At 62.8% G+C, this 13314-nt stretch overlaps 1 protein-coding gene across 12 annotated transcripts in view; it reads right to left on the bottom strand.

Annotated features, from left to right (window-relative positions):
- EPB41L1 (erythrocyte membrane protein band 4.1 like 1) overlaps window positions 1-13314 on the bottom strand; it is a 68311-nt gene that overhangs the window by 18672 nt on the left and 36325 nt on the right. For 8 of the 12 annotated variants that reach the window (XM_058036435.1, XM_058036437.1, XM_058036439.1 and 5 more), the window contains 14 exons: window positions 10743-10933; window positions 9988-10152; window positions 9175-9279; window positions 9055-9097; window positions 8337-8412; window positions 7051-7269; window positions 6872-6959; window positions 6466-6618; window positions 5674-5771; window positions 5350-5525; window positions 4190-4338; window positions 3640-3675; window positions 1702-1893; window positions 466-564 (listed from right to left, as the gene is read on the bottom strand). In XM_058036435.1, coding sequence (XP_057892418.1) covers window positions 466-564; window positions 1702-1893; window positions 3640-3675; window positions 4190-4338; window positions 5350-5525; window positions 5674-5771; window positions 6466-6618; window positions 6872-6959; window positions 7051-7269; window positions 8337-8412; window positions 9055-9097; window positions 9175-9279; window positions 9988-10152; window positions 10743-10916 — 1773 coding nt within the window. In that variant the 5' untranslated portion in view covers window positions 10917-10933. The remainder of the gene's footprint in view (window positions 1-465; window positions 565-1701; window positions 1894-3639; window positions 3676-4189; window positions 4339-5349; window positions 5526-5673; window positions 5772-6465; window positions 6619-6871; window positions 6960-7050; window positions 7270-8336; window positions 8413-9054; window positions 9098-9174; window positions 9280-9987; window positions 10153-10742; window positions 10934-13314) is intronic. The other 4 variants (XM_058036440.1, XM_058036446.1, XM_058036438.1 and 1 more) reach the window with 3 other exon arrangements.

Below are 13314 nucleotides of genomic sequence, written 5' to 3'. Positions count from 1 at the left end.
GCTGCTTTTGCTCAGTGAAGGCACCACTCCTGGCTGTCCCCTAAACCCACACACAGGGGGTGCTGGGAGCTCACAGCCCTCACACTGATGGAGCATGATGTGCACAGGCATGGCTCCAAGGGTGCCCTTTGTCAGGGTGCCTGGGCCTAGGGAACCCCAGCTGCAGCCAGGACAGCCTGAGGCTGCTGGAGCAGCCACCCAGGTGTCCAGGCCATCAGGTCACCCCTGCCTTGGGACCCTCAGTACTGAGCTCCAGCATGGGAACTCTCTCCAGGAACACAGAGCCCTGCAGGAACAGCCAGGGGAGAGGTCCCACCAACAGCCCTGTCCTGGGAGGGTCCTGCCTATCACCAGGGAGGGCACCCAGCCATGGGCAGCTCTGCGCAGAGGGCACAAGACCCCTTGGCAGGCTGGGGACCCCCATGGTGGGAGTGAGAGGTGGGGGAGAAAGGGGATGGTGACAACCTCAGGAGAGGAGACAAGGCTTTTCTGTGTGAAAGACTCCATGCTTAGGGAAGCTCCATGCTCAGATGCAAAATCCTCTAAGGTGTCCTCTTCCATCGTCTGTGCCAGCACGGAAACCCCAGCACCCACAGGGAGAGAGAGAGGGAGACAGAGACAGAGAGACAGAGACAAAGAGAGAGAGAGAGAGAGAGAGAGAGAGAGAGAAAGGGAGAATTTGAGAAGGAATGAAGGAACAAAGGGTGAGCAGGTGGGTGAGCTGATGGATGAATGGATGGAAGGATGGATAGATAGATGGACAGAGGTCACAGCTGTGCCAGCTCTAGATGCTCCAATCACATCTCTGCACCTGATAAATTCCATGGTAAAAGCAATGTGGGGGAAAGCCCCCCTTCCTCTGAGCACTGTGAGGGGCCACAGCCCCCCCTGCAGCCCCCATCTCCAGGCAGTGCTGGGGCCCACTGGGAACACAGGCACATCCCAAACTCCCCACAGAGCCCATGGCCTCTCCATGACAGGGGCAGCCAGGGCAGAGCAGCCCCACGGGTGGCACCCACGTCCCCTGCTGCGGGCACAGCACACACCGAGGGACAGCAGGCAGGGAAGGTCCCTGGCAGGGACAGGGCATCCAGGCTGGCAGGGGGACACTCCTGTCACACGCTGCCTGCACTGAGCCCAGCAGGGACCCAGGCCACAGAGCTGTGCCACATCCACGCCCCTCCAGCACGGGGGCTCTGTCCTGGCACCCCACTCCAGCACTCTCCTGTTGCCCCCCTGGTCCCAGTGCAAAGCCAGTGTGCACAATGCCCAGAAGGGAGGATGTGGCTGTGGGATCCAGCACGGCACCACCCATCTTCCACCTCCTCCCACCACCCAGGTTCCACTGCTGAGAGCACCACAGGGCACCCCTGCACAGGAGCCTGGTCCTGCCCTGCTGGGGACAGCCCTGGGCAGGAGCTGCACTGGCCCTGCCCCACAGGCTGCTCCTGAGAAGAGCAAGCAAAACCCCATGGACCACCAGAGCCACAGCCCACCTCTCTGGTAGCCCCCAAACCCCTCCAGACAAGGGCTGCTCAGTCTCCTGCAGTGCCCAGGGAGACCCCCCCACCAGCAGTAAAAATGGTTCAAAAACATAGAAACAACACCCCTGTCCCCAGCATGCACAGGGCAGCACAGGAGCTGAAGGACTGCTCCCCAACAGATCCTGATCCTCTCTGGAAGAGAAGCAGCAGAACAAACCTCAGTGGCCTTTTCAGGGGTTCCCTTTGGTGTTTCATCCTCGTGCTTGGGTGAGGAAGAGGCTGGTGAGGAAGGCAGCCTCCTGTCCCGGTCCCTGTGAACCAGTTTGCTGTTGGGCTCCTTCAGGGTCCGCTTCAGCTCATTGATGCTGGCCTGGTGCTTCAGCAAAACGTCCTCTGGCTTGTCTAAAAACTTGGGAAGGAGAGAGGAAGAGGGAGATGGTTAAAGCAGCAGCCCAGTCCAAAGGGATGAGCAGGGGCACTGGGAGGGCTGGTGTCACACTGGGCTGGAATTGAGGAGCTCAGGAGCCAAATGAGGAGCAGAATGGAGCACCATGGTCTGCAGGTCCCACTGCAGGACAGGGAGCAGCTCCTTCACTGCAGGCAGCAGCAGAATGTGGGCAGCAGGTGAAGGGCACAGCATGGCCTGGTGGCATCTCCAGGGCTCTGTGTCCTCCTGGCTGGGGACATGCTAAAGCTTCCTGGAGGGGAGAGCTGGCTCTCCTTTGGGACCAGCAAGGAATGGGGCCCTGCTGGAAACACCAGCAGCCTCTGCTGTTGGCTGGTGCCAGGCACAAGGGAGCCCAGGCTCTCTCACAAAGGCACTTCCAGCAGAGCTCCCCCAGAGCAGGCTCTGACAAAGGGCTGGAGGTCCAGGGCTGGGCAGGGATGTCCAGCACGGATCCAAGACTGGATCCCTGTGGATCAGCCCAGGGTGGGGTGAGTCTGATCTGCTGTGCAGAGAGGACAGCTCAGAGTGCTCAGGGAGAAGAGTGTCAGGGCACGGCGCCGGGGTGCCCCCTCATCCTGCCACAGAGGTGGGCAAACCAGGAGGAACCCGGCTTCTGCCTCCAACCCAAACCCAAAGCTCTCCTCAGGTTCAAAAGGAGGCCCCCAAACACCTCCCCAGCACCTTCTGGGCAACAGAGCAGAGACCCGTGAGAGTCCCAGCAAAAGCCCCACTGAATTTTCCAGACCAGAGGGCTCAGCAGCGCTCAGGAAAGTCCCGGCCTGGCCCCGCATGCCCGAGCTGAGGGGGGCTCAGGTGTGCCCACCTCTGGGCTGGGCGCAGCACATGCACATGCAGGGGGCAAGCGATGAGGCGGGCAGGGTCGGGGCAGTGCCCACCCCGCTGGGGCTGCACAGGGAGCCTGGGCAGGGTCGGGGCGGTGCCCACCCCGCTGGGGCTGCACAGGGAGCCTGGGCGTGCCGCCGGCGGTGCCAACCCCATCCCCTGGCAGTGCTTGCTCCCATTGGCAGCTCCAGCTGGGATCTCTGCTCACAGAGGGGATCCCCCGGGGAACACCCCTGGATTTGAGGCCAGGATGAATCGTTCCTGACGGGGCCATCACAGGCACAATTTGTGCAGGGAGGGTTCAGCCTCCTTCTCTGCTCAGGCCCCCTCAGGGTGGGCAGGCACAGGGCTGGTGTGAGTGCTGGCCCCCCCAGGCAGCTGAGAGCCTCTTGGCCCCTGTGGGGTGGGATGGCAGCCACAGTGCTTGGGGAGCCCCAGCCCAGCTCTCCGGGGGCTGCAGGAGAGCTGGGCAGGGGGGATGAGGCACTTTGGGTCAGGCAGGAGCAGAGCGTGGGTCGGGTGCCAGCAGGAGGATGGGACCAGCTCCACAGGAGAGGAGACACAAGGTGAGGACATGGCGGGGTCAGGAACACGAGCAGAAGCCAAGTCATCCCAACGGGCCAGGGCCTCTCCTGCCCTTGGGAGGGCTCTTGCTCACAGGCACGATCAGGACCACCTTACTTAGTGGGATAGAAGATGCCACAGCTGATGCCCAGCTGTCTGTTCCTCGGGCTCCTCCAGCACCCAACCCCCGGCCCGGTGCATCTTGTATTCCAGTAAATAGGGGGACAGACGGACTTGTTTTGGGAAGGATGGACAATATGATGCACCAATGAGGACTAAGATACTCCAGAGAGAGAATACCTCCTGCTTGTGCCTGGGGGTTGTTTCGTGCTCCGGCTGGCAGCAAAGAGAGGGTTAAAAGTAACCAGCAGGGTCAGTTGAGGGCACTTGTCACAAACACCACAGTTAAGTTGATAGGCTGGCAGGGACCCCCCTCCCCTCCCAGCATGGGGCTGAAATGGGCTGGGACAGCACAGGGACCAGGGCAGGAGGGGCTGGGCTGTGCCAGGCAGTAGCGGGCACTGATGTGCTCAGCCTGTCCCCATCCCTGTCCCAGAACCTGGCTGCTCCCAGGTCCAGCCCTGCCTGGAGATGAACCTTGAGACCACCTGGAGGGCTCTGGGGAATCCAAGTTAATCTGAACCCCTGTGACAGCTCCACTTCCACTGGTGGGGCCAGGAGTCACATCCCCAGGGCCCCACCAGCCTGGGGCACAGGTGACACCCACAGGGCTGCAGGGACCCTGCCCTGAGGTGACCCTTCCTGCCTGCAGCCCAGCCCTGCTGCCTGTGCCCAGGCCCTGCCTGCCTACCCCTCCACCCCCACCCTCTTCTGCCCACCTCGGCTGTACCTTCAGCTCCTTGATCTTCGTCGGGGTGGTCACCTCCTCATCCTCCGTCTCAGAGCGTCTCCTGCTGCCAAACTCACCATCCTCATCCTGCTTCTCCCCCTCAGGCCCAGCGTCGTGGTTCTCGCTGACCGAGGCTGGGCGAGAGAACTCTGCCCATGGGGGACAGACAGGTCACTGCAGCCCTGCCACCCTGCTCCTGTCCCAGCCCCCTGCTCCTGCCCCTGCCAGCTCTGCCAGCTGAGTCACTGCAGCCCTGCCACCCTGCTCCTGCCCCAGCCCCCTGCCCTGCCAGCTGAGTCACTGCAGCCCTGCCACCCTGCTCCTGTCCCAGCCAGCTCTGCCAGCTGAGTCACTGTAGCCCTGCCACCCTGCTCCTGTCCCTGCTCCCTGCCCCTGCTCCCTGCCCTGCCACCCTGCTCCTATCCCTGCTCCCTGTCCCTGCTCCCTGCCCCTCCAGCTGGGTCACTGCAGCCCTGCCACCCTGCTCCTGCCCCAGCCCCAGCCCTGCCACCCTTCTCCTGCCCCTACCCCTGCCCTGCCACCCTGCTCCTGCCCCAGCCCCAGCCCTGCCACCCTGCCCCTGCTTCTGCCCCAGCCCTGCCACCCTTCTCCTGCCCCAGCCCTGCCCCAGCCCTGCTCCTGTCCCAGCCCTACCACCCTGCTCCTGTCCCTGCTCCCTGCCCCTCCAGCTGGGTCACTGCAGCCCTGCCACCCTGCTCCTGCCCCAGCCCCAGCCCTGCCACCCTGCCCCTGCTTCTGTCCCAGCCCTGCCACCCTTCTCCTGTCCCAGCCCTGCCACCCTGCTCCTGCCCCAGCCCCTGCCCTGCCACCCTGCCCCTTCTCCGGCCCCAGCCCTGCCACCCTGCTCCTGCCCCAGCCCCCTGCCCTGCCAGCTCACACCTGGGGCAGGTGGTTCCAGGGGTCCCAGCTCACAGGGGAGGGGGGGATGTGTCCCTGAGCTGCCCGACCCCAGCCCTGCCACGTCCCCCTGTACATGCAGTCTGAGCTACCCCTCGGGGTGGGCACAGCCCCTGTGCCACGGGGATGAGGCTGGGGACAGCCTCCAGAAGGAAGCCCGACGGTGCTGTGAGCCGGCCCAGCGAGGCCGGGCAGCGTCCCCTGTTGGTGCCAGAGGCGCAGTGTCGCCGTGTGCCCCGTACCTCCGTCCAGGCTGCGGGACATGGTGTAGCGTTTGCTGGAGGAGCGCTCGAAGAAGGGCGCGGGCCGGTCGATGAGGGCGCTGGCCTGGCGCGTCTGTGCCTGCGTGCGCCCGCTGTACCGAAACTTGGAGCCCATCACCAGGAAACCCTTGGGGGGCGGCTCTGGGGACACCAGCCTGGGGGTCACAGGGGTGGGACGGTGTCAGCGAGCCCCAGTCAGGCCCCCGGGCACTGCTCCCCCACGTGCACCCACCGCAGCAGAAGCAGGAATGTGTCTGCCTCCGGGAAAAGAGGCCTGGGGAAGGCCGAGGGAAGGTGCCTCACCTGAAGAAGGTGTGATGCTCTATGCAGACCTTCCAGAGCCTCTTGGCTGAGCGGTGGTTGGGCAGCTTGAAGCCAATGGTGCTCTCAAACTGTTCGTACTAGGGGGAGACAGAGAGAGGCTGTTACAGACACAGCCTGCCCCAGGGGACATGCCAGGACCTTGCCAAGGTCCTCAGGTTCCCCTGGCAGGAGCGGTGACCATGCAAAAGACCCTCAAAAATCTTCTTCAAATTCATGCTGGGATGGTCCATGCCCAGCACCATGCCCAGCAGAGTGATAGCCCCCACATCTCTGGGCTAAGCACTCTCCTCAGCTGTAAACAGCTTTTCCGTGCAAGAGAAATTCCCTCAAGAAACAAAAAGCTTTTACAGCTGTTTTGGTCTGAGGGCATCACTCCCAGGTGTGCTGTCCTTGCCCTCCAGCCTGCTGGAACACATGGGCAGAAATGCCTTTTCCCACCATAAATGAGTGGAAATAAAGTCTGAAAATAAATGAAAAAACCTTGTGAAGATGTGACAAAAATGGCCCTTAACCCCCATTCCTGGGCAAGCTCCCTGTACCAGCAGGGTCACGATGTCTGTCAGCAATGGGATTCTGGGGTCCCTCAGCTGTTGAAGTCACAAGAGAACATGAAAGAAAATCCATGCCACAGGAAATGTGCTCTCTTGGCCAGTATGGTCACAAATGTGGCATCCTTGGAGCAGAGGCCAGAGCCAGGTGAGGAAATCCTCACCATCAGCTCCAATCCCTCAGGACAGGTACCCAGGGGCTGCACCAGCACCTGGCACCCACCTCCCCTGGGCGGATCTTGATGTAGAAGTTGCTCCTCTTGTAGGAAATCTTGAGGATCTTGGGCCAGGCGAAGCGGTTGATGCGCAGCCGGTCCCTGTAGATGAGGAGGCCGTTGGCACAGACGCCCAGCATGATGTCGATGCCCTCTGAGTCCTGCAGGAGACAAGGGGACAGGAGGGGACAGGTCAGCAGCTTGGCAAGAGCCAGCCTGGCCAGCAGGGCCACATCCCTCCTGCAGAGTGCTGCGGGGGCCCGGCTGGCAGAGGGAACAGTGAACCCCAGGCTGGTGGAGTCTGATCTCTGGAGCTTCTCTGGTGCCACCCAAAGCCACGCCAGGAGCCTTCCCTGTGGGAGGAAGGTGGGCAGGAGCGGGCAGGGAAGGGGCAGCACTCCGGCAGCCCCATACCTTGGCGTGGTGCAGGTCCACCCCGTACATGGAGAGCTTCTTGGCGTTCTCCAGGAAATGGATCTCTGCTTCCCCGGGGGTCATTCCCCTGCAGGGAGACACAGAGGGAGACACGTGGCCGGGTGCCCCAGGGCCGTGGGGCAGCTGTCCCGCCCGTGCTGTCCCCTCCCGGGGCTCACCGGTAGGTCTTGTGCAGCTCCATGATGCGCTCCTCCAGCTCGCGCGTCTGGTTGGGGGCGAAGCGCAGCTCGCTGACGTAGTTGCCCACGTGCTCCTCGGTGTCGTGGTCCCCCAGCTCGGCCTGCACGGCGTAGGAGCCCAGCAGGGCGTGGGTGACAAAGGAGCAGGGCAGGCGGCCCGTGATGATGTCGGCACGGAGCTGCAGGCACAGGTAGTATCTGCAGGGGGGCAGGCGGTCAGAGCGGGGCAGGGCACCCAGGAACCAAGCTGGTACCCCCAGGGCAGCCTGGGGCTCGCCTGGAAGGAGAATTGTGCACCCCACAGCAGGCTGGGACTCCCTGGGAATGAATCTGGTGCCCTCTGGAGCAGGCTGGCACTCCCTGGGAAGGAGAATTGTGCACCCCACAGCAGGCTGGGACTCCCTGGGAATGAATCTGGTGCCCTCTGGAGCAGGCTGGCACTCCCTGGGAAGGAGAATTGTGCACCCCACAGCAGGCTGGGACTCCCTGGGTAGGAATCTGGTGCCCCCAGGGCAGGCTGGCACTCCCTGGGAAGGAGAATTGTGCACCCCACTGCAGGCTGGGACTCCCTGGGAATGAATCTGGTGCCCTCTGGAGCAGGCTGGCACTCCCTGGGAAGGAGAATTGTGCACCCCACACCAGGCTGGGACTCCCTGGGAAGGAGAATTGTGCACCCCACACCAGGCTGGGACTCCCTGGGAAGGAGAATTGTGCACCCCACAGCAGTCTGGGACTCCCTGGGAAGGAGAATTGTGTACCCCACAGCAGGCTGGGGCTCCCTGGGAATGAATCTGGTGCCCTCTAGAGCAGGCTGGGACTCCCTGGGTAGGAATCTGGTGCCCCCAGGGCAGGCTGGCACTCCCTGGGAAGGAGAATTGTGCACCCCACTGCAGGCTGGGACTCCCTGGGAATGAATCTGGTGCCCTCTGGAGCAGGCTGGGACTCCCTGGGTAGGAATCTGGTGCCCCCAGGGCAGGATGGGGCTCGCCTGGAAGGAGAATTGTGCACCCCACAGCAGGCTGGGGCTCCCTGGGAATGAATCTGGTGCCCTCTGGAGCAGGCTGGGACTCCCTGGGAAGGAGAATTGTGCACCCCACAGCAGGCTGGGACTCCCTGGGTAGGAATCTGGTGCCCCCAGGGCAGGCTGGGGGCTCGCCTGGAAGGAGAATTGTGCACCCCACAGCAGGCTGGGGCTCCCTGAGAAAGAATCTGGTGCTCTCTGGAGCAGGCTGGGACTCCCTGGGAAGGAGGCCCTTTCTCCTCACCTGGTGATGTCCTCTGTGAGCTGGGCAGGGTCTGGAGGGTAGAACTTCACAGTGAAGGCAAAGTTCCAGGGCCCGCCTGGGGAGGGGAGAGAGCAGTTCAGGACAGCACCCAAGAGGCTGCACACATGGCACAGGAGCATCTGTGTGACCACAGAGGATCCTGCTGCTCCCTCCAAGCCTTGCACAGGGCAGGGACAAGGGGGCTCCAGAGGCTGCCAGGGGGCACAGCCCTTGGGACTCCAGCACAGCTTTTGGGGAATCCTCCCCAGAGAGCTGGGGACAGCAAAGCATCACAACTGCAGGAGCCACAAGCTCAGTGTCCCTGCAAAAGCCTCCTGTGTCCCAGAAGGTGACACCTTGGGCAACAGCTCTTCCGCCATCCTAGCAAGGCAATACCATGGCAAAAGCACCCCAGGACCTGTCCCAGCAAGGACCCCCACTCTCCCCAACATCCCTGACCCCCTTGCATGGGCCAGGTGGTGCCCAGGGTGGCACCAAGTGTCAGACAGCTCTCCAGTGGCAGAGTCCTTTGCCCCCTCGCCTCTCATGAGTAAGAGAAGAGGTGGGTAACAAACAGCTGAATGAGCAACAGTGTCCCTGTCCCCAGGCCAGTGGCCAAAGGGGAGGTGACCTGCCACAGGACAGCCACACTGAGCCATCCAGGAGCCCCATGGGACATCCCAGGGCTGAGGAGGATGGACCCTCCCCAGGCACTTACTGCGGATCTGCTTCTTGATCTCTTTGGAGGGGTCCAGCCAGTTCTGCAATGAGGAGACAGCAGGTCAGGGGGGTCCCAACTTTGGATGGGGGGGCTGCAGAGGAACCCCCCCATGCTCACCTTCTGGCTGTCTGAATCGCAGAAGGTGAGGCCAAAGTAGTCCTTCTCCAGGAGGTTGAGGTGCTCGCACACCAAGTCAAAGAGCACCTGGCCTCGGGCGTGTTTCTGTCAGAGACAGGCTGATGTCAGCTGGTCCCTTGGGCTCCTGGACACCCTCCAGGTGACCATCAGAACATCCTCTCACCCAGCATGGGCTGCAGCACATCCCAGCCTTGCAGCCCCAGGATCACCTGTGTGTCCCTAAAGTGGGGCCAAAGGGTGTCCCAGAGCTGCAGGGATGGGCTCCTGGTGGCAGTGGTGGCTGGATCCCCAAGCTCAGCATAACAAGAGCCACCAGGAGCATGTGGAGTGATGGCAAGCACCCTTGGTGCAGCCACTGCCGGGTGTGTGTCCCCTCTGTCCCATCCTGCAGCCACCAACAGGCATGTGTTGCCTCCCTCCCACCCTGCAGACACTGCCATGCGTGTCCCCTCTGTCCCACCCTGCAGCCACGGCCAGGTGCCCGAACTGCCAGGCAGAGCTCTATCCCCAGCCATTAAGCTTCTGACTTAGACACTCTTTTCTCTTATGAGTAGCTGCCAAATTTGGTTTCACTGGGCTGATATCCCCTGCAAGGGTCTTTCCTTCCAGACTTTTAACTAATTTTGAAATTTCAACTTCAATGGCTATTTCTGCATGTGTTTTTCTCTAGGATAGAGGTACTACAAAGCTGTCCTAGGAAGAGTCCTGTCCTTCAGGACCCTCTGGACTGGGCAGGGTCCCAGCAGTGTCCCCTCCTTGGTGCCAGCACAGGCCCCCAAGTCTGGGACTCACCTCCACCTCGCACTCATATTCGGACGCATCGAGCAGGGTCACCCTGCACAGGGCACTCTTCACTTTCTTGGTGGTTTTCTGGGGTGACTTCTGGGTCTTGCTGGGAGTTGTTTTGTCAGAGAGCCCGTCGGTCTCGCTGTAGTCCTTGTCCTCCATGTCTGTGCCCTGGAGCAGGGACACACAGAGGGTGACCTTACCTGGAACCACTGCCAAGGGACACAGGGGCAGAGGCTCTGCACAGCAGAGAGGGGCAGCTGCTGATGGACAGTGCCCAGCCAAGGCCAGTTCCACCAACCCACAGTGCCAGCACAGCCCAGCTCCCTGGAAAACGGACACCAGGGGTCAGTTCGGCACCCCAATCTCCCTGCCCAACCACCAGGGCAGCGCTCAGCTCCCCACAGCCCCACAGCCAACAGCGGCTGCAGCTGGGGCTCCCAGCCGGGCCCGGGGAGCTCAGTGGGGACACGGCACCCAGGACCACAGCCACGGCGGGCCGGCAGGGCCATTCCCAGCCCTGGCACAGCACCGGCCTCACCATCACCCGTGCCCGGGCTGCCGGTGCTGCCTGCAGGAGCCGCGGGGGCAGCGGGGGCAGCGGCACCGCCCGGCCGGGCCCGCCTCAGGGGCTCCTCTGGGGCTGCCCCCGAGCGCCGGGCCCGCCTCGCGGCACCACGGCCGGCAGCGGGCGGCGGCACGGCCCCTCCCGTGCTGCTCTGCCCGTCCCCTCCCGCGTTCCCCGGCCGACGGCCACTCACCGGCTCCATGTTTCGGGTGTCCGGCTGTGCCCCGAGCTTCTCATTGGGGTCGGTGTCGCGGCCGGCGGGGCTGGGCGCGGCCGTGGGGCCCTGGGCGGCCGCCTCCAGCTGCTGCTGCGGAGCGTCCTCCTGCGCGTTCCTCACCTCAGAGCCCGGGCCTGTCTCCGTTGTCATGACCGCCGGTCACCGCGCTGCCACCGGCACCGGAGAGAGACAGCAGGTGTCACCCGGGGCCGGGGCATGCTGCCCGGGCAGCCGGCTGGGATGCCCTGGCTGCTCGGGGGAGGCGGGGACAGGCTTGGGATGTGCCCATCTCTGCCTCGCACGGATCCACTGCCAGAGCCCTGTCCATGCACAGATCCACTGCCAGATCCCAGATCCCTGTCCATGCACAGATCCACTGCCAGATCCCAGATCCCTGTCCATGCACAGATCCATGCCAGATCCCTGTCCATGCACAGATCCACTGCCAGAGCCCAGATCCCTGTCCATGCACAGATCCACTGCCAGATCCCAGATCCCTGTCCATGCACAGATCCATGCCAGATCCCTGTCCCTGCACAGATCCACTGCCAGAGCCCAGATCCCTGTCCTTGCACAGATCCACTGCCAGAGCCCAGATCTCTGTCCATGCACAGATCCACTGCCATATCCCAGATCCCTGTCCCTGCAGAGATCCACTGCCATATCCCAGATCCCTGTCCACTCACAGATCCACTGCCATATCCCAGATCCCTGTCCCTGCAGAGATCCACTGCCATATCCCAGATCCCTGTCCTTGCACAGATCCACTGCCAGAGCCCAGATCTCTGTCCATGCACAGATCCACTGCCAGATCCCTGTCCCTGCACAGATCCACTGCCAGAGCCCAGATCCCTGTCCTTGCACAGATCCACTGCCATATCCCAGATCCCTGTCCCTGCACAGATCCACTGCCAGATCCCAGATCCCTGTCCCTGCACAGATCCACTGCCAGAGCCCAGATCCCTGTCCATGCACAGATCCACTGCCATATCCCAGATCCCTGTCCATGCACAGATCCAATGGCAGATCCCAGATCCCTGTCCCTGCACAGATCCACTGCCATATCCCAGATCCCTGTCCCTGCACAGACCCACTGCCAGAGCCCAGATCCCTGTCCACTCACAGATCCACTGCCAGATCTCAATCCCTGTCTCTGCCAAGAGCTGGCTTTGCAAAGGGCTGGTGGCAGCAGCACAGGACCGGGATTTCATACTCTGAGCTGGAGGACAAGAGCTTCAGTGGGGAGGGACATCGGTGACAGGGACCCACCATGGCCAGGGATGCACCTGGTGGTGCAGAGCTGCTCTGACCCCCTGCTCCCACACCCCTGCACCGGCTGGAGCCTTCCCTCGCTGTTTTCTAGGAGTGGGAGGAACAGGCAGGCTGTGAGTCAGGGAGGGCTGCAGTGACACAGGAAATGGCAGACACGGACAGTGCACAGCTCTCACATCCGGGCTGGCTGCTCTGCTCCCCTCCGGCCACCCCAGCAGCACGCTGGGTTCCCACGGCCAGCCTGGGACCCTGTGGATTCCTGCCTCCAGCCCCAGCTGCCTGAAAAACAAACCCAGCGCCAGGAACAGGGAGGGGAAGGCACTTTCCATGCCGGGATGCTCAGCAGTGTGGTTTTGGAACCTTTATGGTTTTGATATGCTTTATGCCAACAGAGCATGGGCTAGCAGGGTGTCCTGGGAGGGTCCATACTCCACAGGTCATGGAGCACCCTTTGGACCATCACCCACTCTCCACCAGGCCGTATCCAGTTGAGCAGCACCTGCTGGCATCATCCCCGAGTCCAAGGGCTGTGGCTGCACAAGGTGGCTCACTTGGAGCATCTGTGACCCTGTGGTCACATCAGCCCCCCTGCCCACAGAGCAGCCACACCTGCAGCCCTGAGTAATGCCTGCAGATCCTGTTCCAGTTCCAAACCCTGCTGTGGGAGGGACACCTTCCACTATCCCAGGGTGCTCCAAGCCCTGCCCAGCCTGGCCTGGGACACCTCCAGGGATCCAGGGGCAGCCACAGCTGCTCGGGGCACCCTGTGCCAGGGCCTTGGCACCCTCACAGGGAAAATCTTCTCCCCAGTATCCCATCTGACCCTGCCCTCTGGCAATGGGAAGCCATTCCCTGTGTCCTGTCCCTCCATCCTGTGTCCCCAGTCCCTCTCCAGCCCTCCTGGAGCCCCTTCAGGCCCTGGGAGGGGCTCCAAGGTCTCCCTGGAGCCTCCTCTCCTCCAGATGAGCACCCCCAGCTCTGCCAGCCTGTCCCAGAGCAGAGGGCTCCAGCCCTTGGAGCATCTTTGTGGCCTCTCCTGGACTCACTGCAGCAGCTCCACACCCTTCTGGTGCTGGGTCCCCAGGGCTGGGGCAGCTCTGCAGGTGGGGTCTCACCTGGGTGGGCAGAGGGGCAGAATCCCCCCTGACCTCTGCCCACGCTGTGGGATCAGCCAGGGCAGGGTTGGTTCCTGGGCTGCCAGTGCCCATGGCCGGGTCACATCCAGTTGGTCACCAGCAGCACCCCCAGGTCCTTGTCCCAGGGCTGCTCCCCACAC

This window comes from Melospiza georgiana, chromosome 17 (assembly GCF_028018845.1).
Source record: "Melospiza georgiana isolate bMelGeo1 chromosome 17, bMelGeo1.pri, whole genome shotgun sequence".
Taxonomy (NCBI): Eukaryota; Metazoa; Chordata; class Aves; order Passeriformes; family Passerellidae; genus Melospiza; species Melospiza georgiana.
This window is presented reverse-complemented; position numbering and strand designations above follow the sequence as displayed.